The sequence below is a fragment of the Pseudophryne corroboree genome, chromosome 1 (assembly GCF_028390025.1).
Source record: "Pseudophryne corroboree isolate aPseCor3 chromosome 1, aPseCor3.hap2, whole genome shotgun sequence".
NCBI classification, from domain to species: Eukaryota; Metazoa; Chordata; class Amphibia; order Anura; family Myobatrachidae; genus Pseudophryne; species Pseudophryne corroboree.
The window spans coordinates 310,514,235-310,540,499 of record NC_086444.1 but is presented as its reverse complement, the minus strand read 5'-3'; the positions used below and the strand labels follow the sequence as shown (position 1 = coordinate 310,540,499).

The 26,265-nt window shown below is 44.7% G+C and overlaps 1 protein-coding gene across 2 annotated transcripts in view; it reads left to right on the top strand.

The window, feature by feature from the left end:
* The first annotated feature begins 211 nt into the window (after positions 1–211).
* The window catches only part of TCTN2 (tectonic family member 2), a 111,409-nt gene continuing 85,355 nt past the window's right edge, over positions 212–26,265 (top strand). The window contains exons 1-6 of one of the 2 annotated variants that reach the window (XM_063964485.1): positions 212–492; positions 660–761; positions 886–965; positions 10,135–10,330; positions 22,899–22,999; positions 24,084–24,283. In XM_063964485.1, the coding sequence (XP_063820555.1) occupies positions 408–492; positions 660–761; positions 886–965; positions 10,135–10,330; positions 22,899–22,999; positions 24,084–24,283 (764 nt within the window). In that variant the 5' untranslated portion in view covers positions 212–407. The remainder of the gene's footprint in view (positions 493–659; positions 762–885; positions 966–10,134; positions 10,331–22,898; positions 23,000–24,083; positions 24,284–26,265) is intronic. The other variant, XM_063964484.1, reaches the window with a different exon arrangement.

The window sequence follows — 26,265 nt, the reverse complement described above, 5'->3', positions numbered from 1 at the left end:
CAATAAAAAGAAAACCCCGCACACGACAATCAGAACTTCCTTTTGAATACATTCAATATTATTCTCTGTACGCGATCTTCGTATGCCGCTTTCTCGCCTCTAGATCTAGATGATATGCACGTAGTGCTAACGTACAGTCACCCAAGCCCACACAACAGCACCACATACACGCACGCACCCAGCTCTGCTTCTACAGGCGGAACTGGGGGACGACCGGGGAAGAGAAGACAGCCAAATATCGTGTGGTGTACATAGTGCCGCAGTATAACACACGTGATTACTGTTCATTCTCTGATTGGGTAATGACTCCCCCCCTCCCCCTGGTTACCATGGAACGCAAAGCTGTTACTGACATGGCGTCTTAGCAACGTGAGTGTGTCTCCGTGCTGCTGAGAAGGGCCGGGAGAATGTCTCCTTCTCGTGGGGCCCCTGGTCTTACAGTCATAGCAGTGGCGGTGGTGGTGGCCGTGACAAAGGCACAGACATCAGTGGGTAAGTGGTGTATAAAGGACATGGTGGGAGTGGGCGGTGAGGCCTATATGTGTGATTCTCTCTCCAGTGCCCGCGCATTATTCTGTACTGTACAACGCAGAGTTCTCTATGACTGCACTTCTTGATATTCAGTCCTCAGAAATGTTTCACGTTGTATCTGTTTTCAGGTTTCTACCCTTCCACAATCTTTATGTCTGGACCAAGAGTGACATCATACCTTGTTACAAACTCAACCCTGCGCTTATCCCTTACTGTCATTACAAACTCCAGTAAGTTAGTGTCCTGTATAATCTGCCATGATTGTAAATCTATAACTACGAGAATGATTACCTCTTTATTTTATGTAGTTTCTGTATATAGTTGCATGGCTTCTTATTGCATTTATGATTTCAGCTTCAGCAGCGGTGCAAACTTGTAGTGGGACAGACAGTACAGAGAACTGGTCCTCGACATTGGTTGTTGTGATGCTGCCAGTGAGTATTAATTGTCCATAAATTACCTTTGCTTAGGCAACTTCCATATAGCAATAGTGCTTACAGGGCCTCATTCAGATATGTAAGTAACCCCAATGATTTTAGATCTGCACTTGTGCAGAACTGGGGCTGCGATGTTGCTAGCAGGGATCAAAACGCAGCATGATTGACGTGCTGCTGGCGGTGATGGGACTGGGTTCTAGAAAACGGTGTGTCTGCCTTGTTGTCTGGGCATGCTGGGACCAGTGGATACAACTTCAGCAGCGTGAATTTCCCCACCATCAGGAGTAACCTGAGGGTTTCTTAGATGGCCGGCATTCACGTCAATGATCCGAATGTCTAAAGCTGGCCATAAACCAGACCAGCATTCCTCCAACCATCCAATTAGTTGGCTGGTTGGAACAAAAATCTGGTAATGTATGGGAACAAATGACAATCACTGATGTGATTCCAACAGAACAACAGACTAATAAGGTCATTCAGACAAGTTGGTTACATCCATTTGATTTAACAAACTTGTCTGACTGAATATTTTCATCTGTTTCTCATACGTCCTAGAGGATGCTGGGGATGCTTCAAGAACCATGGGGTATAGACGGGATCCGCAGGAGACAAGGGCACACTATAAGACTTTGAATGGGTGTGAACTGGCTCCTCCCTCTATGCCCCTCCTCCAGACCCCAGTTAGATTCTGTGCCCAGTGATACTGGATGCACACTGAGGAGCTCTCCAGAGTTTCTCAGAAAAAAAGACTTAGGGGGTAATTCCAATATAAAAATCTAGCTCTCTCTGCACATGTTATATCTGCCCCCCCTGCAGTGCACATGGTTTTGCCCAACTGTTAAAAAATTTCCTGCTGCGATCAACTTGGAATTACCCCCTTAGTTAGGTTTATTGTTTTCAGGGAGACCTGCTGGCAACAGGCTCCCTGCATCGTGGGACTGAGGGGAGAGAAGCAGACCTACTTCTCTGAGTTCAAAGGCTCTGCTTCTTAGGCTACTGGACACCATTAGCTCCAGAGGGTTCGATCACTTGGTGCGCCTAGCTGCTTGTTCCCGCAGCCGCGCCGTCACCCCCCTCACAGAGCCAGAAGACAGAAGCCGGGTGAGTAAAGGAAGATCAGAAGACTTCAGTGACGGCAGAAGACAGCGTTTGAGGTACCGTGCAGCGGTCCTGCTGCGCGCCATGCTCCCACATATGAACGGCACTGCAGGGCGCAGGGGGGGGGCTCCCTGGGCAGCATTGGACCCTCAAATAGCACTGTCAGAAGTAAAAACAGTAAAAACTAGTTACGGGACCCCCGCCAGTATAAATATGTAATTTAAGCGGGACTGAAGCGCGCCATGTAGGGGGCGTGGCTTAGCCCTCACAGCTCTGACCAGCGCCATTTTCTCTTCACAGAAGCTGCAGAGACGCTGTCTCTGACCTCCACACTGCTGTACAAGTAACGGTGCAAAACGGGGGGGCACAAGTGATTTGGTGCTAATTGTTTATATATAAAGCGCTAATAGGTCTGGGCAGTCTTTTTACTCGCTTCAGTACCGGGATAGGCGCTGGGTTGTGAGCTGGCAGAACTCCCTCTGTGTCTCTCTTACAGTCTTTGTTGTGGGTCTGTCTCCTATAGCCCCAGTGTGGTTGTGGGTGTCGGTACGTGTGTGTCGACATGTTTGAGGCTGAGTGCTCTTCCCAGGAGGAGGCTGGAGTGGGGACAGAAAATACTGTGAGAGTGACCGGGTCGGCACCGCCGACGGATGATTGGGTAAATATGTTGAGTGTTTTAAATGCAAATGTGACTCGGTTGACTAAGAGATTTGATAGATCTGAGTCTAAGAACCAGACATGGAGGAAATCCATGGAGGATGCTTTGTCACAAGCTCAGATCCCTTTGGGGTCACAGAAACGTGCATTTACCCAGATAGCTGATACAGATACCGACACGGACTCTGATTCCAGTGTCGACTATAGTGATGCCAGATTAAATCCCAAACTGGCTAAGAGCATTCAGTACATGATTGTGGCAATAAAAGAAGTGTTGCATATAACAGAGGATACTGCTGTCCCTGATACAAAGGTCTGTATGTATAAAGGAAAGAAACCGGAGGTAACGTTTCCTCCCTCTCATGAACTGAACGCGCTTTTTGAAAAGGCTTTGGAAAATCCTGACAAGAAGATACAGGTTCCCAAAAGAATTCCAGTGGCATATCCGTTTCCATTTGGAGACAGGGAAAAGTGGGAGTCAACCCCCACGGTAGACAAAGCTTTATCGCGTCTATCCAAAAAGGTGGCACTTCCGTCTCCTGACACGGCAGCCCGAAAGGATCCTGCAATCGTAAGCAGGAAAATACACTAAAATCCATTTATGTCACTACAGGGTCGCTACTCAGGCTTCGGCATGGGTGAGTAGCGCTATTGAAAAGTGGGCAGATAACTTGTCATCTGAGATAGATTCCCTAGACAGGGATAGCGTGCTTTTGACTCTGGGTCATATCAGGGACGCTGCAGCATATTTAAAAGAAGCTGTGAGGGATATTGGCCTTTTGGGATCAAGGGCCAATGCCATGGCAGTCTCAGCAAGGAGAGCATTGTAGATTCATCAATGGAATGCTGACGCTGACTCTAAGAAGGCGATGGAGTCGTTACTGTTTAACGGTAGTGTCCTGTTTGGTGACGGCCTCACGGACCTGGGCCAGTATTTACTAAAAATCTGAGTTTTGACGATTTGTGTTTTTTTTTCTAAGTCCCAATCCGGGAATTCACTAAGCAGAAAACTCGGCAGTGTCTGGTCTATTTGCAATGGTTTGATTGGCAAAGTTCAGAAATACGAATGAATAGACCATCGGTCAAACGCGGCTGTTATTTCATACAATACGGGCATTCACTATTCATTCGTATTTGGGTGTTAGTCTCTGAGTGCCCAAGTGCGGGTCTGTTTTTTTTCGATTCGTTAAAAAAAGCAGCAAAAAAATAGACCTGCTTTTTCCAGTCGAGTTTGGATAACCATGCATGGATCAGTGAGATCTGTGCATGGTTATCTATGGGAAAGGGTCTATTTAGTGTAAAAACAGAAAAAAAAATTGCGTGGGGTCCCCCCTCCTAAGCATAACCAGCCTCGGGCTCTTTGAGCCGGTCCTGGTTGACAAAATATGGGGGGGAAAATGACAGGGGTTCCCCCATATTTCATCAACCAGCACCGGGCTCTGCGCCTGGTCCTGGTTCCAAAAATACGTGGGACAAAAAGCGTAGGGGTCCCCCGTATTTTTGAAACCAGCACCGGGCTCCACTAGCCAGGTACATAATGCCACAGCCGGGGGACACTTTTATACTGGTCCCTGCGGCCCTGGCATTACATACCCAAATAGTCACCCCTGGCCAGGGTACCCTGGAGGAGTGGGAACCCCTTAAATCAAGGGGTCCCCCCCCTCCAGCCACCCAAGGGCCAGGGGTGAAGCCCGAGGCTGTCCCCCCCCCCATCCAAGGGCGGCGGATGGGGGGCTGATAGCCATGTGTAAAAAATGTGAATATTGTTTTTAGTAGCAGTACTACAAGTCCCAGCAAGCCTCCCCCGCAAGCTGGTACTTGGAGAACCACAAGTACCAGCATGCGGTGGAAAACCTGGCCCGTTGGTACCTGTAGTACTACTACTAAAAAAATACCCCAAAAAAACAGGACACACACACCGTGAAAGTATAAGTTTATTACATACATGCACACCTCCATACATACATACTTACCTATGTTCCCACGAGGCTCGGTCGTCTTCTCCCTGAAGAATCCTTGGGGTACCTGTGAAAAAAATTATACTCACATAATCCAGTGTAGGTTGTGTCCAATGTATAATCCACGTACTTGGCAAAACAAAAAAACGGAAACCCGACCACGCACTGAAACGGGTCCCTTGTTTACACATGGGACCCCTTTCCCCGACTGCCAGGACCCCCCCTTACTCCTGTCAAAGAGGGTCCCTTCAGCCAATCAGGGAGCGCCACGTCGTGGCACTCTCCTGATTGGCTGTGTGCTCCTGTAGTGTCTGTGAGGCAGCACACGGCAGAGATACAATGTAGCGCCTATGCGCTCCATTGTAGCCAATGGTGGGAACTTTGCGGTCAGCGGTTGACCGAAATAAACCTCACCGCTGACCGCAAAGTTCCCACCATTGGCTACAATGGAGCGCATAGGCGCTACATTGTATCTCTGCCGTGTGCTGCCTCACAGACACTACAGGAGCACACAGCCAATCAGGAGAGTGCCACGACGTGGCGCTCCCTGATTGGCTGAAGGGACCCTCTTTGACAGGAGTCAGGGGGGGTCCTGGCAGTCGGGGAAAGGGGTCCCATGTGTAAACATGGGACCCCTTTCAGTGCGTGGTCGGGTTTCCGTTTTTTTGTTTTGCCAAGTACGTGGATTATATATTGGACACAATCTACACTGGATTATGTGAGTATAATTTTTTTCACAGGTACCCCAAGGATTCTTCAGGGAGAAGACGACGAGCCTCGTGGGAACATAGGTAAGTATGTATGTATGGAGGTGTGCATGTATGTAATAAACTTATACTTTCACGGTGTGTGTGTCCTGTTTTTTTGGGGGTATTTTTTAGTAGTAGTACTACAGGTACCAGCGGGCCAGGTTTTCCACCGGATGCTGGTACTTGTGGTTCTCCAAGTACCAGCTTGCGGGGGAGGCTTGCTGGGACTTTAGTACTGCTACTAAAAACAATATTCAAATTTTTTACACATGGCTATCAGCCCCCCATTCGCCGCCCTTGTATGTGGGGGACAGCCTCGGGCTTCACCCCTGGCCCTTGGGTGGCTGGAGGGGGGGGACCCCTTGATTTAAGGGGTTCCCACTCCTCCAGGGTACCCGGCCAGGGGTGACTAGTTGGGTATGTAATGCCAGGGCCGCAGGGACCAGTATAAAAGTGTCCCCCAGCTGTGGCATTATGTACCTGGCTAGTGGAGCCCGGTGCTGCTTTCAAAAATACGGGGGACCCCTACGCTTTTTGTCCCCCGTATTTTTGGAACCAGGACCAGGCGCAGAGCCCGGTGCTGGTTGATGAAATATGGGGGAACCCCTGTCATTTCCCCCCCCATATTTTGTCAACCAGGACCGGCTCAAAGAGCCCGAGGCTGGTTGTGCTTAGGAGGGGGGACCCCACGCAATTTTTTTCTGCTTTTTTACGACTTTAAACACCTTTTTAAGGTACACAATGAAGCCCTGCACGGATCTCACAGATCCGGCCGGGATTCCTTGTGTTTTGTCAGGCAGTGTTTTACTCATCACTCCCGTAAAACACTGCCTAACATTACGAATCACATAGACATCGGAAAATACGAATTTGGAAAAGTCGGCAGCTTAGTGAATGATCGTATCAGGATTCAAAAAGTTGCTTGCTGCGAGAGGAAGGGGAAGGGGAAAAAGGTCACAGGCTGTGTCAAGTTCCCAAGAGCAGAAGTCCTCTCCGGCTTCTACCAAATCCACCGCATGAGGCTGGGGCTCCTCTGCGGGAGTCTGCACCGGTGGGGGCACGTCTCAGACTTTTCAGTCAGGTCTGGGTGCACTCGGACCTGGATCCTTCGATAGTAGAAATAGTAACCCAAGGATACAGATTAGAGTTTCAAGACGTACCCCTCACCGATTTTTCAAATCGGCCTTGCCAGCTTCTCTTATAGAAAAGGAGGTAGTATGCGCTGCGATACTAAAGTTGTGTCAAAATCAAGTAATTGTCAGGGTACCCCCGTCACAACAGGGGGAAGGCTTTTATTCGAGCCTGTTCGTGGTCCCGAAGCCGGATGGCTCAGTCAGTCCGATTCTGAACCTAAAATCCCTCAATTTCTTTAAAAAAAAATCAAATTCAAGATGGAATCTCTCCGAGCAGTGTTCTCCAGTCTGGAGGAGGGGGATTTTATGGTGTCGGTCGACATAAAGGATGCCTACTTGCATGTCCCCATATATCCACCACATCAGGCTTACCTGAGATTTGCTGTTCAGGATTGTCACTACCAATTTCAGACGTTGCCGTTTGGTCTGTCCACGGCTCCGAGGATTTTCACCAAAGTAATGGCGGAAATGATGGTTCTCCTGCGCAAGCAGGGAATCACAATTATCCCGTACTTGGACGATCTCCTCATAAAGGCGAGATCCAAGGAGCAATTGCTGAGAAATGTTGCCCTTTCACTGACGATTCTGCAGCAACATGGTTGGCTCCTAAATTTGCCAAAATCACAGTTGGTTCCGACGACACGGCTGTCGTTCCTGGGTATGATTCTGGATACAGAATTGCAGAGAGTTTTTCTTCCAGTGGAAAAGGCTCTGGAAATACAGAACATGGTAAAACAGATTCTGAAACCAGAAAAGGTGTCAGTTCTTCAATGCACTCGGTTGCTGGGGAAGATGGTGGCGGCCTACGAGGCCATTCCGTATGGCAGGTTCCATGCCAGGGTGTTTCAGTGGGACCTGTTGGACAAGTGGTCCGGATCTCACCTGGACATGCACCGGAAAATAATTCTATCTTCCAGGACCAGAATCTCTCTCCTGTGGTGGCTGCACAGTTCTCACCTTCTGAAGGGACGCAGGTTTGGGATTCAGAATTGGATCCTGGTGACCACAGATGCAAGCCTCCAAGGCTGGGGAGCAGTCAGCAGTCACACAGGGAAGAAATTTTCAGGGAAAGTGGTCAAGCCAGGAAGCTAGTCTACATATAAACATTCTGGAATTAAGGGACATTTACAACGGCATTCTGCAAGCAGAACATCTTCTTCGAGGTCTGCCTGTCTTGATTCAGTCAGACAACGTGACAGCAGTGGCGTACATAAACCGCCAGGGCGGAACAAGGAGCAGAGCGGCGATGGCCGAGGCCACGAAGATTCTTCGCTGGGCGGAAAGACATTCCAGCGCTCTGTCAGCAGTCTTCATTCCAGAAGTGGACAACTGGGAAGCAGACTTCCTCAGCAGACACGATCTCCATCCAGGAGAGTGGGGTCTTCATCGAGAGGTCTTTGCAGAAGTGACAAGTCGTTGGGGAATTCCTCAAGTAGACATGATGGCGTCCCGCCTCAACAAGAAACTTCAGAGATATTGCTCCAGGTCAAGGGACCCTCAAGCGATAGCGGTGGACGCCCTAGTAACACTGTGGGTGTTTCTGTCGGTATATGTGTTCCCTCCACTTCCACTCATTCCAAAGGTGATACAAATTATAAGAAGAACAAAGGTTCAGGCGATACTCATTGTTCTGGATTGGCCAAGAAGGGCCTGGTATCCAGATCTTCAGGAGTTGCTCACAGAAGATCCCTGGCCTCTTCCTCTTCGGGAGGACCTGATGCAACAGGGGCCGTGCGTGTATCAAGACTTACCACGGCTGCGTTTGACGGCGTGGCGGTTGAACGCCAAATTCTAGCCCGAAAGGGTATTCCCAGTGAAGTCATTCCCACACTTCTTCAGGCTAGAAAAGAAGTAACGGCAAAGCATTACCACTGTATTTGGAGAAAATGTGTGTCTTGGTGTGAATCCAAGAAGGCTCCTATGGAAGAATTTCACCTGGGGCGTTTACTCCATTTTTTGCAAGCAGGTATGGATGCGGGCCTGAAGTTAGGCTCCATTAAAGTACAGATTTCGGCCTTGTCGATCTTTTTTCAGAAAGAATTGGCCTCCCTTCCAGAAGTTCAGACCTTCGTGAAAGGCGTGCTACACATCCAGCCTCCATTTGTGCCTCCTGTGGCACCGTGGAATCCTAATGTGGTGTTGCAGTTCCTGCAATCGCATTGGTTTGAACCTTTGCGCAAGGTTGAGTTAAAATTCCTTACTTGGAAAGTAGTCATGTTGTTGGCCTTGGCGTCCGCAAGGCAGGTGTCTGAGTTGGCGGCTTTGTCTCACAAAAGCCCCTATTTAATCTTCCATGCTGATAGAGCGGAGTTGAGAACTCTTCAGCAATTTCTACCAAAAGTGGTTTCATCATTTCACGTGAACCAGCCTATTGTGGTGCCAGTGGCTACTGATGCCTTGGCGGAATCAAAGTCTCTCGATGTGGTCAGAGCTTTGAAGATCTATGTCGCCAGAACGGCTCAGATTAGGAAAACAGAGGCTCTGTTTGTCCTGTGGGCTCCCAACAAGATTGGGGCTCCTGCTTCTAAGCAGACTATTGTGCGCTGGATTTGTAATACGATTCAGCAAGCTCATTCTACGGCAGGATTGCCGTTACCGAAATCAGTGAAAGCCCATTCTACCAGAAAGGTGGGCTCATCCTGGACGGCTGCCCGAGGAGTCTCAGCGTTACAACTTTGTCGAGCTGCTACTTGGTCGGGATCAAACACCTTTGCGAAGTTTTACAAGTTTGATACCCTGGCTGAGGAGGACCTCTTGTTTGGTCAATCGGTGCTGCAGAGTCATCCGCACTCTCCCGCCCATTCTAGAGCTTTGGTATAAACCCCATGGTTCTTGAAGCATCCCAGCATCCTCTAGGACGTATGAGAAAATAGGATTTTAATACCTACCGGTAAATCCTTTTCTCTTAGTCCGTAGAGAATGCTGGGCGCCCGTCCCAGTGCGGGCTGTATCTGCAGTTTGGTTATAGTTACGCTCGTGTTGCGTTGAGTTCAGTCAATCTGTGACCGTTGTTGGTCATGCCGTTGCATGCGTTGTTGTTGAATGCCATGTTGTACGGCGTGTTTGAGGTGTGAGCTGGTATGGATCTCACCTTAGTTTTAAAATAATTAAATAATTCCTTTTCCTCAAAATGTCCGTCTCCCTGGGCACAGTTCCTATAACTGGGGTCTGGAGGAGGGGCATAGAGGGAGGAGCCAGTTCACACCCATTCAAAGTCTTATAGTGTGCCCATGTCTCCTCCGGATCCCGTCTATACCCCATGGTTCTTGAAGCATCCCCAGCATCCTGTACGAACTAAGGATTTATCGGTAGGTATTAAAATCCTATTTTTTTACACTGATTTTATTTTTTTATTTATTTGGTCAGCCTGTTTGTCTTCATACAGTCTTTTTTTTTGTCATTTGAAATGATGTATTCCTAACCTTGTTTGTAATATACACCTTTGTTTTAAGTGCATGTTTGATAATGATTAGACACTGATTACCTATAAAAAAATAAAAATAATAATAAGATGACTCACATATGTAAAGAAACATGAATACTGCCCTCACAACTTGCATTTTATTGGCAGAATGTATCTAAAGTCATGGTGATTTCTAACAAGAATCTGACTCTGTGTTCAGTGAATGAAACAAATTGTTGCACTGAGGTTCTGTGTGTTGTGGAAACTCTTCAAGTCACTGCCTGTGAGAATAACACACCCATCGCCTCGCAACTAATTCACGCAGAAATTTATGTCAATACTACGTTTGTTGGGACAGTGTCGGGTAAGTGGGGCATTAACCTTTGTGTTGTTGGGGCTTCTTTGCACAAAGAAAATCGTTTGTAGGCCACATATTTTTTATTTTATGGGAAGTGTTTGTTCCTGTGCATCAGATATTGTGAGTTTCTTAATAACTTTTAATTAGTCGAGCAAGTAGAAACATAAATTATGCAAAATAATCATTCACATTGACTCAAACTTCAGATATGCCTCTTAGCCTATTGTAAACTATTAACACAGTCGGGTATACCTATGACTAGTTGTAGGTAAAGCATTTATACATTGTTGTCTAAAGAGGGGTCTTTTTTGTTCTTACATTTTTCTGGACACTTTCTGTTAATTTAGATAATTATGTACCAAGGAAGAATATAAAGGTGCCCATACGGGTGTGTATCGTTTTACCGGCGGCCGGGATTCCAGCGGTCAGCATCCCGACGCTGGGATCCCGGACGCAGAATGCCGACAGGAGGGGGCTAGTGCATGAAGCCTCTTGGGTGTCGTGGACGAGTGGGAATAGTCCCAGTTGGTCGGCATGCCGTCCGTCGGGATTGTGAAGTGGCGGGATGTAGGGGGAGGTAATGTGACTGGCGGTCTCCTGACCGCCATTCACATAACTACATCCCGCCCATACATACTGTGATGCTGTAAGTCATTTAGTTAATTTTAGACCATTTTTGCCACAAACTGATGTTTATACTCATTACGAAAGATGACCCCACATCTGATTGCAATCTATCAGTTGTTTAGCTGACAGTAAATGCACTCATCTTATGATTGAGATCTGACCATGTCGAGGAAGCCATTGTCCATCTGACCCATAGAATTCGGCGGCTCTGGTCACTCACTGACCAGCAGAATCTGGCTGTTTTGGCACAAAAGCCAATATGGACACAGATTTGGTAATTTGGAGCTTGGGTTGGATGTCCTAATCTGCCCATCTATGAGCACTTTAAAGCTGGTTGAACAGGTTTGGTCATTAAATAAAGTGGAGCTTTGATGTCTAAGATTTCCAGAATGGCCAGAATTTTAATTTCTCTACCACTAGCTGCTGAACTGTCCAGAATTTAAGAAATAATAAATAAGGAGAAATTATTCTCAACTGGACATTCATACTGCTCTAGACCTAATTTAACATTATTGGGCTTTATAGCAAAAGAGGGAAACCTGTTAGAGCATCATCTCACACCATTTTGTAAAGGGCATGTTATATTAGTTTAATGATAATATATATAATTTAAAAGAGCAACCTAATCAATATTATATTTCCTTTTGTTTTAGTAATGTTATTTACCATTTGTGTCAAAGTATGAAGCTTTTCATGTGATGGACATACAGGGGCTGATTCGTCAGTCTGTAACATATCTTGTGTGAATTAGCGCTGCAAATGCTCAGATAGCAAATGCACGCACATGGGGCTATGCAGATCTGCCTGCATTTTGCACTTATCAAACCTTACAACTGGAGAGAAAAAACAGGGGAGAGAAGGGGTGTTATGACGGCATAGACCAGCAAGTGGGTGCATATATGCCTGTTAGGAGGCGTATCTTTTACTAATTCTAGACCGCAGTTGTAAGTATACACTGATGATGACTGGTAGGTTAGTAGCTGCGTATGCTGACATCTAGAGATGACTGATAGCTAAGTAGCTGCGTATGCTGACATCCAGAGATGACTGATAGCTAAGTAGCTGTGTATTGACAATGCTAAATTCCTTTGTCGTATAACCAACCCTTTATGAAGTCTAAGAACACTGTACGCTGTTTACTTAAGAAGTACCGTACGGGTACGCTGGTTGCGTAACGATCGCTCAGCCGTAGGCGAGACGCTCAAGCGTCACGTTCGCTCACGGCCCAGTGATCACAGGACACGTTATTGGCTGTTGACTAACGTAATGATTCGCTATGGCGTAGCAGACGCTCGAGACCACGAGGAGATCACCAGCAGCGCAGACGCTCACAACGCTATACCTTTATGTCTAAACCTTTTAACAATGAAATACACAGAATACCTTAATGTGAATACAGGGTGTAAGTGCAACCTTGTGTAACCTGACTAACTACAAAGCTGCTTGAGCGTCACCGACGCTCAAGTGAACACTTAACACTATAGGAAATACACAGATACTGGTTTAGGGTCCAAAGCCTATTATCTGTATTATATCTAATATACTGGTAAAAAGGGGATAACAGTACAAATGATACACTACAATATAACAAAGACTTCCTAACCAAAATAGCTACACTAGAAATACAATACAATACAATTACTATTTATGGGAAAATGGAAGGGGAAGAGAAGAAGAGAGAGATAGAGAGAAATGGCTCATGATAACATTAAATAAGAGACAACATGGTTGCAGATAAAACTACACATGTGAGAGACAATCGCTGCGCAGTTAGTCAATGCTGAATACAGCATGGGATGGAAGCTAGACTCCATTTTGAGAAAACTCCCATAATTCCAAAGACTGCACCACATGCCTGAAAGGGGGAGGGGAAGACATCCAGCAGCAGCCATTTTAGATTTGCAGGTCCAAACACATGGCACTCTATACTAAACCACAATCACATAGCAGAAAACACAAGACTCCATTTTCTTCCAAAATGTACAAGCCTCAAAACAATGCATATGTTCTGATTTTACAATTCCAAACCATCTAAAACACCTTTCACAATGTAATCCAACTTCCTAGAACCATCTCATAATTTCACATCCCAAACAACTTCAGTATCTCAATAACCAGAGCATATTCATCACAAGACCAGATCACAATGTAATTAACACAAACGTAACTGCATGGTGGTATTTATGATTAACAGGATATATATTATAACTAACCAGCACAATCTATTTTAAATCTCCATAGGCAAACAAATACCACAAATACTATGCTACAGATTGTATACTGTTCCAATTTATCACAGACTTCACAGAGTATCCACAAACACCCAACAATCACACAACCAAGTTACAATATCCTATTTAAACCAGAAAGCAATCTGTCTGTTTCCTTATCTAGCCATGTGAAGTTCAATACTTAGCCTTTAGTTTGGAAGATGTCCTGGGGATTTAGCTGCCATGCTGCTTTGTGCCAGGTAGCTGTGTGTGTGTCTGTGAGTGTAGCTACATTACATCTGTTCTGAGGCCACACCTGACCACTACCTTCCTGTTTGACCAGTACCTGGGGGAGGGGTCTTTCTTTCTCCTTTGTATATGCTAATCAGGTTCAGCCCTGAAAACTTAGTAAAAGGTTGTCTTGAGCATCCATTGTTCTAACAATATGATCTTAGCTTTTATACATATAATCATATCTATCCGCTGCAATGTCCCACAACAACACAACAGGCCTCAAACTAACCCACACCTCATTCTGCTTGCTTCAATACCAAACATGATGTGTTTATCTGGTTCGGTTCGAATGATACACATCCATGACATTAATTCATTAGCCAATTCTAAATCTCCATGATGTCTGGTGCTGTTCATTATTATAACCATGTACTGTATGAAACAAGTGCCGAATCCATCTCTGTGCCATGTCCGAGCAAATGCGTGTGTTTCCATATATTGCTGTGCTCGCTGCGCATATTTGCAAGTATAGCGACTTATATGTGTGCAGTTTATATGGTCTCTCTATGTAATATTTTTGACTTTGACAGTCCACCCTTTGGCAGTCACCAATAACTGCCACTTCCTAAAACATTTCAAAAAGAGAAAAATATATGTCAGGGGTTAATACATTTCCATGGTTGGGTAAGGGAGGAGAGAGGAGAAGGTGTGAAGAGGGTATGACCTAGTGAGATAGCAGAAGCATGTGTGTATGAATCCATGTTTGGGGGGTCATGTATCATCGTGCCGTACGTGTTGTACATCAAGCTTCGAGGTATTGCGAAGTATACATTTGAATTCCTTCTTATCCCGTACTAAGGGTCTGTGGATGGGCTGTCAAACTTTACCGAGCTCATTTCGGCTGTGGTTGTAACAAAATGGGGGAGCACATTTTAGTTGATGATACATGAATGGGGGAGGTATGTGGTTGCTGATATCTGTGCCTGTATTCCCTATCGACTATGTGTGTCATTACCTGAGGGTTGTAGAGATGAAGATAAAGAACACTTATGGAAAATGCAATGATATTCTATGTCAGGGAAATGTACATCTGTTGTTGAAGTTTTGTTCGGTATCTGTTGAGAGTCGTCTTCTTTGCGCTGTATTGCTCTTTGGGCATGAGCAAATAGCTTTGTCAGTGCCATCAGATTTACAAAAAATGTTGGGCTAGCGTGAGTTTAAAATACTAGGGAAACTGGGGATCCATGGCAAAGTTCATCAAGTGTCCATATCATAGGTCGTCAAAACTTCATCTTTGGTTCTTGTCTGTTGTCTGTATAGCGTCTCGTTAACTTCCTCGTCCAAGGGGTCTTTGTATCTTGGAGAAAAGCAGAAAAACAGGTGAAAGAAACGGACCGTATAATCGCATTTTCATCACATCATGGTTTCTATCATTGGGTCATATACCAAATCCAGGTTAATTACAGTTTCCTCACTCCTTAGACTCATTACCTCAGGTAGTACTTTTCCAATACAACACAATCCTTCAGAGTTTGGGGCAAGCCGCTCATACGCCTTTCTCCCGCATATGAAATATGCGTCATCGGGGAGAACGTAAGGGACGGAGAAGGACATGACCATATTACAAACCTTCCAGGTGAAATCTCCTGACCCTAATTCTTCCATCTGCTTAATGCACGTATCAGTTTGTACGATATGTGCACAGTATCCTGGTGATACTTCTCCAACTCTCGTAATCCTATTTCCTAAGGTATACCTATACCGGAAAGATTTTCCTCTACTGGCTATGTGGCGTACAAGCTCTGTATCTGTAGGCATCCTATCTGCTCTATGCGAAAAGGTCATGGTTAGGTTGCTCCATGACACTTCCCAATTTCCCGGCTTTCGGGGATTGGAGATGTTAAAACATAATAGGGACCTATCCACATGGTATTGGTGGAGCTTCAAACTAGGAGGGCTGGAGATATTAAACCTCCTGTCCACCGGTCTCCCACCCTTTAGCTCAAGTACCTCCCCTACCGTTAAAGGAAATGGTACTAGCCCTGATTTACTATGACCCTGAGGTACTTGAGAGCATACCCAACAATCTGTTTTATTTAACACACTACCCACTAAGGAGTGATAGTCACTCAATGGATGCCGGTCCATATGGGTATTAAAACTGGATTGGCATTTCTTTATGCATCCATCCTCAACCATTGTCACAGAGCCTACAGATACAGTTTTTCTTTTTGAACTAACAATCCTTCAAAGAAAATGTTTACAGATAACATGGTTGTTAGATCGTGCCCGGTACTCGCCTTTGCTTGGTGATTGGGTTGCTATTGGAAATTTACACCTCCGTCTCAGTCATCAGGACCTTTCTGGATCCTTTCTCGACCTCACTGGTACTCTCACCGAAACAGACTGCTCTGGTCAACATCATGGTTAACGGGAAAATCCATATCACAGTCTCTTGGGGCAAGTCCATCTTACAGGAGGAGAAAAGAAGAAATTTGTAAAGGGGGTATAAGAAAACAGTTTGAGGGGGGAGAGAACTTGTTACGATAATAAGTTCTCTCGTCTTGTTGTTCTTCTTGTTCTGCTGTCCTCTCAAAGGTGCTGTCTCTCAGTCTTCCAAACGAACATTCTGGTGATGCAATATTCCTTCCTAACCGGCGATCTTTCTGTAAGGAGAAAAAATCTGGCATTACCATTGGTCCAACTGAGGGGTGACATACCATCTTTAAACCATGGAAACATGAGTGGGAAGAGAGAGACAACAAAAAAACAAAAGAGATAGAGAACAATTCATGTGCATATATACATTACATAACTCGACAATAACCACCAATGAGAAAAGAGAAACAAAACATTTTTAAACATTGTCAACATTAAGAAAACATTGTTAGCATTAGAAAAACATTGTCAGACTTATTAGGCTGTCATATCTATGTGTCTACTGGTCTCCTTGAGCAGTCGCTCCCCACCAGCACCTGCATTACTCCACTGTCTGTATCTGGCCAGAAATACATTGTGGCGGAGGTCATGCTGGGGTTTGGTAGACTTCTGCAAGGACCAAGTGGGTATGCAATGTGTGAATTCTTACCAATACTCGTCAGAGATGGGGATAGAGAGAGAGAGAGAGAGAAAAAAAACATTTCACTGATACATTTACAACGTTTCACCTGGTCATTCCTGTGTCTTTCAGTGAATGACCTCCCAATTTATTAACCGTTACCTCAGGCTTACCATCAGTCCTAATGATCACCTTTCCTGACTATATATTATGGGTGTGGCCCAAAATTCTTCCTATATGATCCCTGATTATAATTTGGTGTGTCATAACTTTTGCTCATTTTCATGTCTAGGGGGTCTGATTTTATGTGGGCTGTTGCAGTTACTGGCATAATGCCCTTCTCTTTTGCACAGATCACAAATCCTTAAGTTCCTCCATGTGCCAATGGCCTGGGGTTTTGGTTGATTTGATGCCTCCTCAAACGCTTGGATGCTCATCACCATCAACCGCTTTCCCTGTACCTACCTGATTCCTTGGATACCATGATTATGTCGTTGTCTAGGGGGTTGGTATGCCTTCTGTGAATCTTTGATCATACAGTTAGATCTTTCCTAGGATCTGGGTAATCAGACATGATTGATCTCAATTCTGTCCGGGACCAGGGATGGCGCATTGCACTGTCCTTGACGGGAATGGTTCCCTGATCATCAGTCTTCCCATTGGGGACTGTGATCACCCTGACAGGACTAAACTCAATCACATCACCTTGTTTTGGTCTTATAATATGGGGTACATTTGTTTGTGCGTGATATAAAACATTGTACGTACCTGTGGACACGACCTCACCTGACCCTCCGTTAGGGGGTTTGATTATTGCCTTTACCAATTTGGTCGCGTCCACCTGGATGTCTTGTAGGATGGCTTCTGGAAGAGGTGCCGACATCGTTCTGGGCTCACTTTCTTGTTGGTAATCCTGAGGGAAGTTTAACATGGGGTGCGACTTGCACAGGTTAACATTTGTAATTTTTACACTTTCATTTTCATAAACATTATTACATTTAACACTTTCATTCTTAATACAGTTACTAAGTGCATTTTTATCGTACAACATTGTGCCATTTCTCTGCAACCATAATCCTCTTCAATGCCATGTCTCTCCTCTCAAGATGAAAGTTAGATATGTAAGTTACATTTCTTTGCATTTCACTTTCCTGTTGCCATAACTGCAAACAATCATCATGTTTAACTCGTTGTTTCCAGGATTTTATGAGACTGATCCTTTGCCTTAAATTATGCAACACCTCTAAGTCAAAACTACCTATCCCGGGAAATGGTGCCTTATCCCCCGCAGTCATTCGTGTCCATTCATCACAAAAGGTCTCAGTGTGGGGACCATATTTCCCCCACATTACTAACCGAGCAGACCCTCGGGGTCTGCAAGCCTCTGGAGTCTGAATCCTGACCTCCGACCGTCTCTGTGTTGTGCACTTGGCTGCCATTGTGGACCTTTTTAACACAGAAAAACTTCCTAAAATGCACCAAACACAGAACTTCGTTGGAAATCCTTAAAGCTCTTCCACTGAACTTCTTCTGCTCCGGGTATCCCCGTTCCGCCTTCTAGCAGACACGTGTAGCCGTTGCAGGCCCTATCTCTAGAGATTTTCCTGAGAAAATTCCCTTCCTTTTTCTTTTACACAAATCACGCTTGCATGTGCTCCCTACAACACGTATGAGGGCAAGATTTACGCATGGATATACGACCTCATATCACGTTGCGTTATTGGTCACACATACAACCGTGCGGTCCAATCGTACCACTTATAGACACTTGTTGCCCATAAATGGTAGGATCATTGGAGTCTCCCTACTGTGCTCCAAAACAGCCAGAGCGTAATACAACGAAAACTTTATCACACTCTGTTGCACGTTTTCACTCAGATCGTGCTCATCACGTTCCACATAGATCACACAGATCACAAAGTCCACAAAGCGGAATTCAATACCGTTTTATCACATAGATCACAAAGTCCACAAAGCGGGATTCAATACACTCATACCGTTTTCAACCCACTATCATTCTTATAGTTTTCTGATCAGAAAAATCATTTCCCGTAGTCTGATAGCTCTCCCCAGAGGCGTTACAGTAAAGTAAGGTATTTAAACTAAATTTTGGAAACTGAACAAATGTGTGCTATTGTCTTGTGGCTTCTGTATCGCCTTACTATAAGCGATATTTCACTATATAAACGCTTACCAAACACCACACAGTATCTTCTATGCTGTGTGCTTGTTTTTTCTCAGCACGTTATCAATGCAAATGGCAAACAGGAAGGTGAGATGTGAAACTTACACAGATGAAAATGCAATTCTAAATTTAATCTAATAACATACATTGATGTAAGCACACGCATATGAAATTACATATAAGTACCAATCACTATTACTTATGATTGACTATGATATAGATTAAATAAATGCATAAAAAAAAACTCATTAAATGATGATTTCTTTTTGACAGTGGATGGCTGATTGTTTCCTGAGTCAACTGAAAACCAGCCGCTCAGAAAAAAAAAAAAAATTTGACCTTCCCAAAATGGCCGCAGCTCCTCCCCCTTCCACCTCCATGAGGGTCACACAAAATGGTAGACAGACCATGCGGCCTCTTGTCTCAAAGAAAGTCATCATTCAAAACTCCTAAAGTTATTCTAGGCCTGAGTGTGTAGTTGGCACCAAATTGAAATAAAAACCAGATTTTCAAAGACAATAGCGTACTGTTCTTACCTCCGGTCCCGGATTCCCTCAGCACCCTTTACTAAGCGAAACAGACGCTTATCCAATCAGCACTGCAAGGAATATGATCCCGCCCTTTGCTGATGGATAATGTCTGCTGATATTACCTAGCAGAGATATGTGAAGGATAGGACGAGTCCCCCAATTGACAATGCTAAATTCCTTTGTCGTATAACCAACCCTTTATGAAGTCTAAGAACACTGTACGCTGTTTACTTAAGAAGTACCGTACGGGTACGCTGGTTGCGTAACGATCGCTCAGCCGTAGGCGAGACGCTCAAGCGTCACGTTCGCTCACGGCCCAGTGATCACAGGACACGTTATTGGCTGTTGACTAACGTAATGATTCGCTATGGCGTAGCAGACGCTCGAGACCACGAGGAGATCACCAGCAGCGCAGACGCTCACAACGCTATACCTTTATGTCTAAACCTTTTAACAATGAAATACACAGAATACCTTAATGTGAATACAGGGTGTAAGTGCAACCTTGTGTAACCTGACTAACTACAAAGCTGCTTGAGCGTCACCGACGCTCAAGTGAACACTTAACACTATAGGAAATACACAGATACTGGTTTAGGGTCCAAAGCCTATTATCTGTATTATATCTAATATACTAGTAAAAAGGGGATAACAGTACAAATGATACACTACAATATAACAAAGACTTCCTAACCAAAATAGCTACACTAGAAATACAATACAATACAATTACTATTTATGGGAAAATGGAAGGGGAAGAGAAGAAGAGAGAGATAGAGAGAAATGGCTCATGATAACATTAAATAAGAGACAACATGGTTGCAGATAAAACTACACATGTGAGAGACAATCGCTGCGCAGTTAGTCAATGCTGAATACAGCATGGGATGGAAGCTAGACTCCATTTTGAGAAAACTCCCATAATTCCAAAGACTGCACCACATGCCTGAAAGGGGGAGGGGAAGACATCCAGCAGCAGCCATTTTAGATTTGCAGGTCCAAACACATGGCACTCTATACTAAACCACAATCACATAGCAGAAAACACAAGACTCCATTTTCTTCCAAAATGTCCAAGCCTCAAAACAATGCATATGTTCTGATTTTACAATTCCAAACCATCTAAAACACCTTTCACAATGTAATCCAACTTCCTAGAACCATCTCATAATTTCACATCCCAAACAACTTCAGTATCTCAATAACCAGAGCATATTCATCACAAGACCAGATCACAATGTAATTAACACAAACGTAACTGCATGGTGGTATTTATGATTAACAGGATATATATTATAACTAACCAGCACAATCTATTTTAAATCTCCATAGGCAAACAAATACCACAAATACTATGCTACAGATTGTATACTGTTCCAATTTATCACAGACTTCACAGAGTATCCACAAACACCCAACAATCACACAACCAAGTTACAATATCCTATTTAAACCAGAAAGCAATCTGTCTGTTTCCTTATCTAGCCATGTGAAGTTCAATACTTAGCCTTTAGTTTGGAAGATGTCCTGGGGATTTAGCTGCCATGCTGCTTTGTGCCAGGTAGCTGTGTGTGTGTCTGTGAGTGTAGCTACATTACATCTGTTCTCTGAGGCCACACCTGACCACTACCTTCCTGTTTGACCAGTACCTGGGGGAGGGGTCTTTCTTTCTCCTTTGTATATGCTAATCAGGTTCAGCCCTGAAAACTTAGTAAAAGGTTGTCTTGAGCATCCATTGTTCTAACAATATGATCTTAGCTTTTATACATATAATCATATCTATCCGCTGCAATGTCCCACAACAACACAACAGGCCTCAAACTAACCCACACCTCATTCTGCTTGCTTCAATACCAAACATGATGTGTTTATCTGGTTCGGTTCGAATGATACACATCCATGACATTAATTCATTAGCCAATTCTAAATCTCCATGATGTCTGGTGCTGTTCATTATTATAACCATGTACTGTATGAAACAAGTGCCGAATCCATCTCTGTGCCATGTCCGAGCAAATGCGTGTGTTTCCATATATTGCTGTGCTCGCTGCGCATATTTGCAAGTATAGCGACTTATATGTGTGCAGTTTATATGGTCTCTCTATGTAATATTTTTGACTTTGACAGTATGCCGACATCCAGAGATGGCTGGTAGCTAAGTAGCTGCGTATGCTGACATCTAGAGATGACTGGTAGCTAAGTAGCTGCGTATGCTGACATCCAGAGATGACTGGTAGCTAAGTAGCTGTGTATGCCGACATCCAGAGATGACTGGTAGCTAAGTAGCTGCGTATGCTGACATCTAGAGATGACTGGTACCTAAGTAGCTGCATATGCTGACATCTAGAGATGACTGATAGCTAAGTAGCTGCGTATGCTGACATCCAGAGATGACTGGTAGCTAAGTAGCTGCGTATGCTGACATCCAGAGATGACTTGTAGCTAAGTAGCTGCGTATGCTGACATCTAGAGATGGCTGGTAGCTAAGTAGCTGCATATGCTGACATCTAGAGATGACTGGTAGCTAAGTAGCTGCGTATGCTGACATCCAGAGATGACTTGTAGCTAAGTAGCTGTGTATGCTGACATCTAGAGATGGCTGGTAGCTAAGTAGCTGCATATGCTGACATCTAGAGATGACTGGTAGCTAAGTAGCTGCGTATGCTGACATCCAGAGATGGCTGGTAGCTAAGTAGCTGCGTATGCTGACATCTAGAGATGACTGGTAGCTAAGTAGCTGCGTATGCCGACATCTAGAGATGACTGGTAGCTAAGTAGCTGCGTATGCTGACATCCAGAGATGACTGGTAGCTAAGTAGCTGCGTATGCTGACATCCAGAGATGACTGGTAGCTAAGTAGCTGCGTATGCTGACATCTAGAGATGACTGGTAGCTAAGTAGCTGCATATGCTGACCTCTAGAGATGACTGGTAGCTAAGTAGCTGCGTATGCTGACATCTAGAGATGTGCATTGCTCTGCTTGTGTTTTCTGATTAATTTATACCCGCTATGCTACCAAGTCTCCATCTGCCCAATAATTGCTATAAATATATCTGCTGACTGAAATACGTAAAAGACAGCGAAGGTTATGCAATACAGATTTTGTTTTTGTCTTGAGGCAGTAAAGAGGTCTGGAGTGAGCAATATGTGGGCTGGATATTCCTAATCATCACAGTGACATCCAAACCTAATTTCAATTTGTCATTAAAATCTAAACTATATACAGGTTGAGTATCCCTTATCCAAAATGCTTGGGACCAGAGGTATTTTGGATATCGGATTTTTCCGTATTTTGGAATAATTGCATACCATAATGAGATATCATGGTGATGGGACCTAAATCTAAGCACAGAATGTATTTATGTGTCATATACACCTTATACACACAGCCTGAAGGTCATTTTAGCCAATATTTTTTATAACTTTGTGCATTAAACAAAGTGTGTGTAACATTCACACAATTCATTTATGTTTCATATACACCTTATACACACAGCCTGAAGGTCATTTAATACAATATTTTTTATAACTTTGTGTATTAAACAAAGTTTGTGTACATTGAGCCATCAAAAAACAAAGGTTTCACCATTTCACTCTCACTCAAAAAAGTCAGTATTTCGGAATATTCCGTATTTCGGAATATTTGGATATGGGATACTCAACCTGTATTCAAATTGTGAAGGACACATACATTTTACCAAAAGCCCAAAACTAAACGTTTATTTTACAGATAATAAAACAGTGATTCCCAATCAGATATACCAACCTCTAGGATCATGTCCGTGTAACCTAACAAGTGGGGCGTGTGATATCCTCTGCTGCTGTGATCAGGTAATGCCTATGTACATTGTAATGAGGTCACATATTCTTCACCCCAGCATCTTACTTTCATGTTATACCTATTGATATCATGCCTTTGTATAAGAGATCAGGTCCATTTTTAAATCCATCCAGTGATTCTGCCATTTCAGTTACTATTAGGGATCAATTCAATTAGCCACAAGGGAAGCAAGTAGCCATTGCAACAGCACCTCATCTCGCCAGTCCCACGACCCGACTTCACCCCGGATTTGCAGATTTTTGTATGCATGCCTATGGGACTGCTAACCTAAATCAGCAAGTCCAGGGCTACTGTAAGTGTGACATACAGCCGCACTTCCTCTTCGGGGCGAGATAATTGTATGGAAGTCCACGGTTTTACCACCCTCGCTTAAAAATCCCTTTCTTTGTTGGTAGTGACCGTGTTGTTCCACATGTTGCAGTGGGCCGGTAACCTGTTGAGTCCTGGAAGTTAAAACTTGTCAAAGCCATCTTCGTCATCATCTTCAGTGATGTGCAACTGAAAACTGTTCTGAAGTCCCAGATTGCATTTTTGCATCTTGTGCCTACTCACTACACATCTACTTATATGCATGGTAGCAATCCCTAATCATTGCAGTGTATTCCCTTTCTCTGGCACTGGGAAAGGGGGTAACTAAGTGTTCGGTGGCATCTTGTAGTTACACCTTTGTGCATTTAACTTACATCATATTGTAATCAACAGTGTATGAATTGCTCATTCATTTTAGTTTATTTACCTATTGTGTAACATGCTGCAAAACCTTTGTCAATTTATGCAGTTTGTTGTGGTGATGTTTAAAGTGTACAAGGGCCTGGGGTATTTTACATTAAGGTTGACATTTACTAAGCAGTGATAAGAGCAGAGAAGTGAGCCAGTGGAGAAGTTGCCCATGGCAACCAATCAGCACTGAAGTAACATCTATAATTTGCATACTATAAAATTATACAGGGCTGCTGATTGGTTGATGGGGAAACTTCTCCACTGGCTCACTTCTCCGCTCTTATCACTGCTTAGTAAATGTCCCCCTTAATTGTTTAACTTTACAATTTCTGCTTAACTCTCAATCTTTTAAAGGAATGCAACGCAAGCATGAGAAATCTGTTTAACGGATCCTGTTACTCGGGTATTTTTGGTGGAAATGTCTCCCCACCTTTTGACCAGCTCTGTAGCGTCCAAGAAAAGAACCACGCTCCTGACTGGTTTCCTTTCCTGTGTGTCCAGTCCTCCATGGACAATTCACCATTTCTAGGCTATTTCTACCAGGGATATACAGAGTAAGCATTAATATGTTGCTGTGCACATTTTGCCATGATGCATACAGAAGCAGGGTACGGATCTGGGTGACGCAGAGATGCAATATTTACTTGACTGCTGTTTATATTTGCTTGTTATTAGAGAAAGAGACATGGGAGTATATTTACTAAAGTGTAGGTTTACAGAAGTGAAGATGTTGCCCATAGCAACCAATCAGATTCTACTTAATTATCTAACACCTTCTAAAATATAATATATAGAATCTGATTGGTTGCTCTGTAAACCCGCACTTTAGTAAATATACCCCCAGAAGCACTGGCGTTTCTATAATGGGTGCAGTGTGTGTGGTGCACACGGGCCCCTGAGTCCAGAGGGGGCCCCCACCGCACACGCACACATTTTCTGAATACTCACCCCTCCGAAGTCCCGCGGCAACGTCCACGGTGGAGTTCTGCGCATGCGCAGTAGAGAAATCTCAGGGAATATGTCCGCCACACCATTTTCCCGGAGGTCTGCGCATGCGCAGTAGAGTCTAAGCGCTCTAGTGCTCACTCTCAGCGCTGCCGGCAGAGAGGAGGGGGCCCGAACGGAGGAGGCTGCACCCGGGCCTCCTCCTCTCTTAAAACGCCCCTGCCCAGATGTGCAGAGGACGCAGTACTATTGCAGGCATCATTATTATTCTAGAACTTTGTCACCACCTGCTTGATACAAGTTATACAAGTATTAAAGATGATTGTTCCATACACCTTAGTTTATAGGAAGTTTACAAAAAAAAAATGGTAACATACTTTCTCTGACGTCCTAAGTGGATGCTGGGGACTCCGTAAGGACCATGGGGAATAGCGGCTCCGCAGGAGACAGGGCACAAAAGTAAAAGCTTTAGGATCAGGTGGTGTGCACTGGCTCGTCCCCCTATGACCCTCCTCCAAGCCTCAGTTAGGTTTTTGTGCCCGGCCGAGAAGGGTGCAATCTAGGTGGCTCTCCTAAAGAGCTGCTTAGAGTAAAAGTTTTATTAGGTTTTTTATTTTCAGTGAGTCCTGCTGGCAACAGGCTCACTGCAACGAGGGACTTAGGGGAGAAGAAGTGAACTCACCTGCTGCAGGATGGATTGGCTTCTTAGGCTACTGGACACTAGCTCCAGAGGGACGATCACAGGTACAGCCTGGATGGGTCACCGGAGCCGCGCCGCCGACCCCCTTGCAGATGCTGAAGAGAGAAGAGGTCCAGAAATCGGCGGCTGAAGACTTCCCAGTCTTCTTAAGGTAGCGCACAGCACTGCAGCTGTGCGCCATTGCTCTCAGCACACTTCACACCAACGGTCACTGAGGGTGCAGGGCGCTGGGGGCAGGGCCGGCGACAGGGGGGGTCAAAGGGGACACCTGTATCGGGCCCCAAGGATCAGAGGGGCCCCAAGTATATGCCACTTAGTGTCCAGCAGGGAATCATCATGGAGTTATTGGGGAGAGACAGACCGTGGTGTGTGTGGGGGAGGAAGGAGAGATATACATATTTATATCTCTGTATACTGTAGATAAATAAAAATAGATATACTTATTTAATAACAGTTTTTCTCTAACGTCCTAAGTGGATGCTGGGGACTCCGTCAGGACCATGGGGTTTAGCGGCTCCGCAGGAGACAGGGCACAATAATAAAAGCTTTAGGATCAGGTGGTGTGCACTGGCTCCTCCCCCTATGACCCTCCTCCAAGCCTCAGTTAGATCTTTGTGCCCGGCCGAGAAGGGTGCAATCTAGGTGGCTCTCCTGAGCTGCTTAGAATAAAAGTTTAAGTTAGGTTTTTTATTTTCAGTGAGTCCTGCTGGCAACAGGCGCACTGCTACGAGGGACTTAGGGGAGAGAAGTAAACTCACCTGCGTGCAGGATGGATTTGCTTCTTAGGCTACTGGACACCATTAGCTCCAGAGGGAGTCGGAACACAGGTCTCACCCTGGGGTTCGTCCCGGAGCCGTGCCGCCGACCCCCCTTGCAGATGCCGAAGTTGAA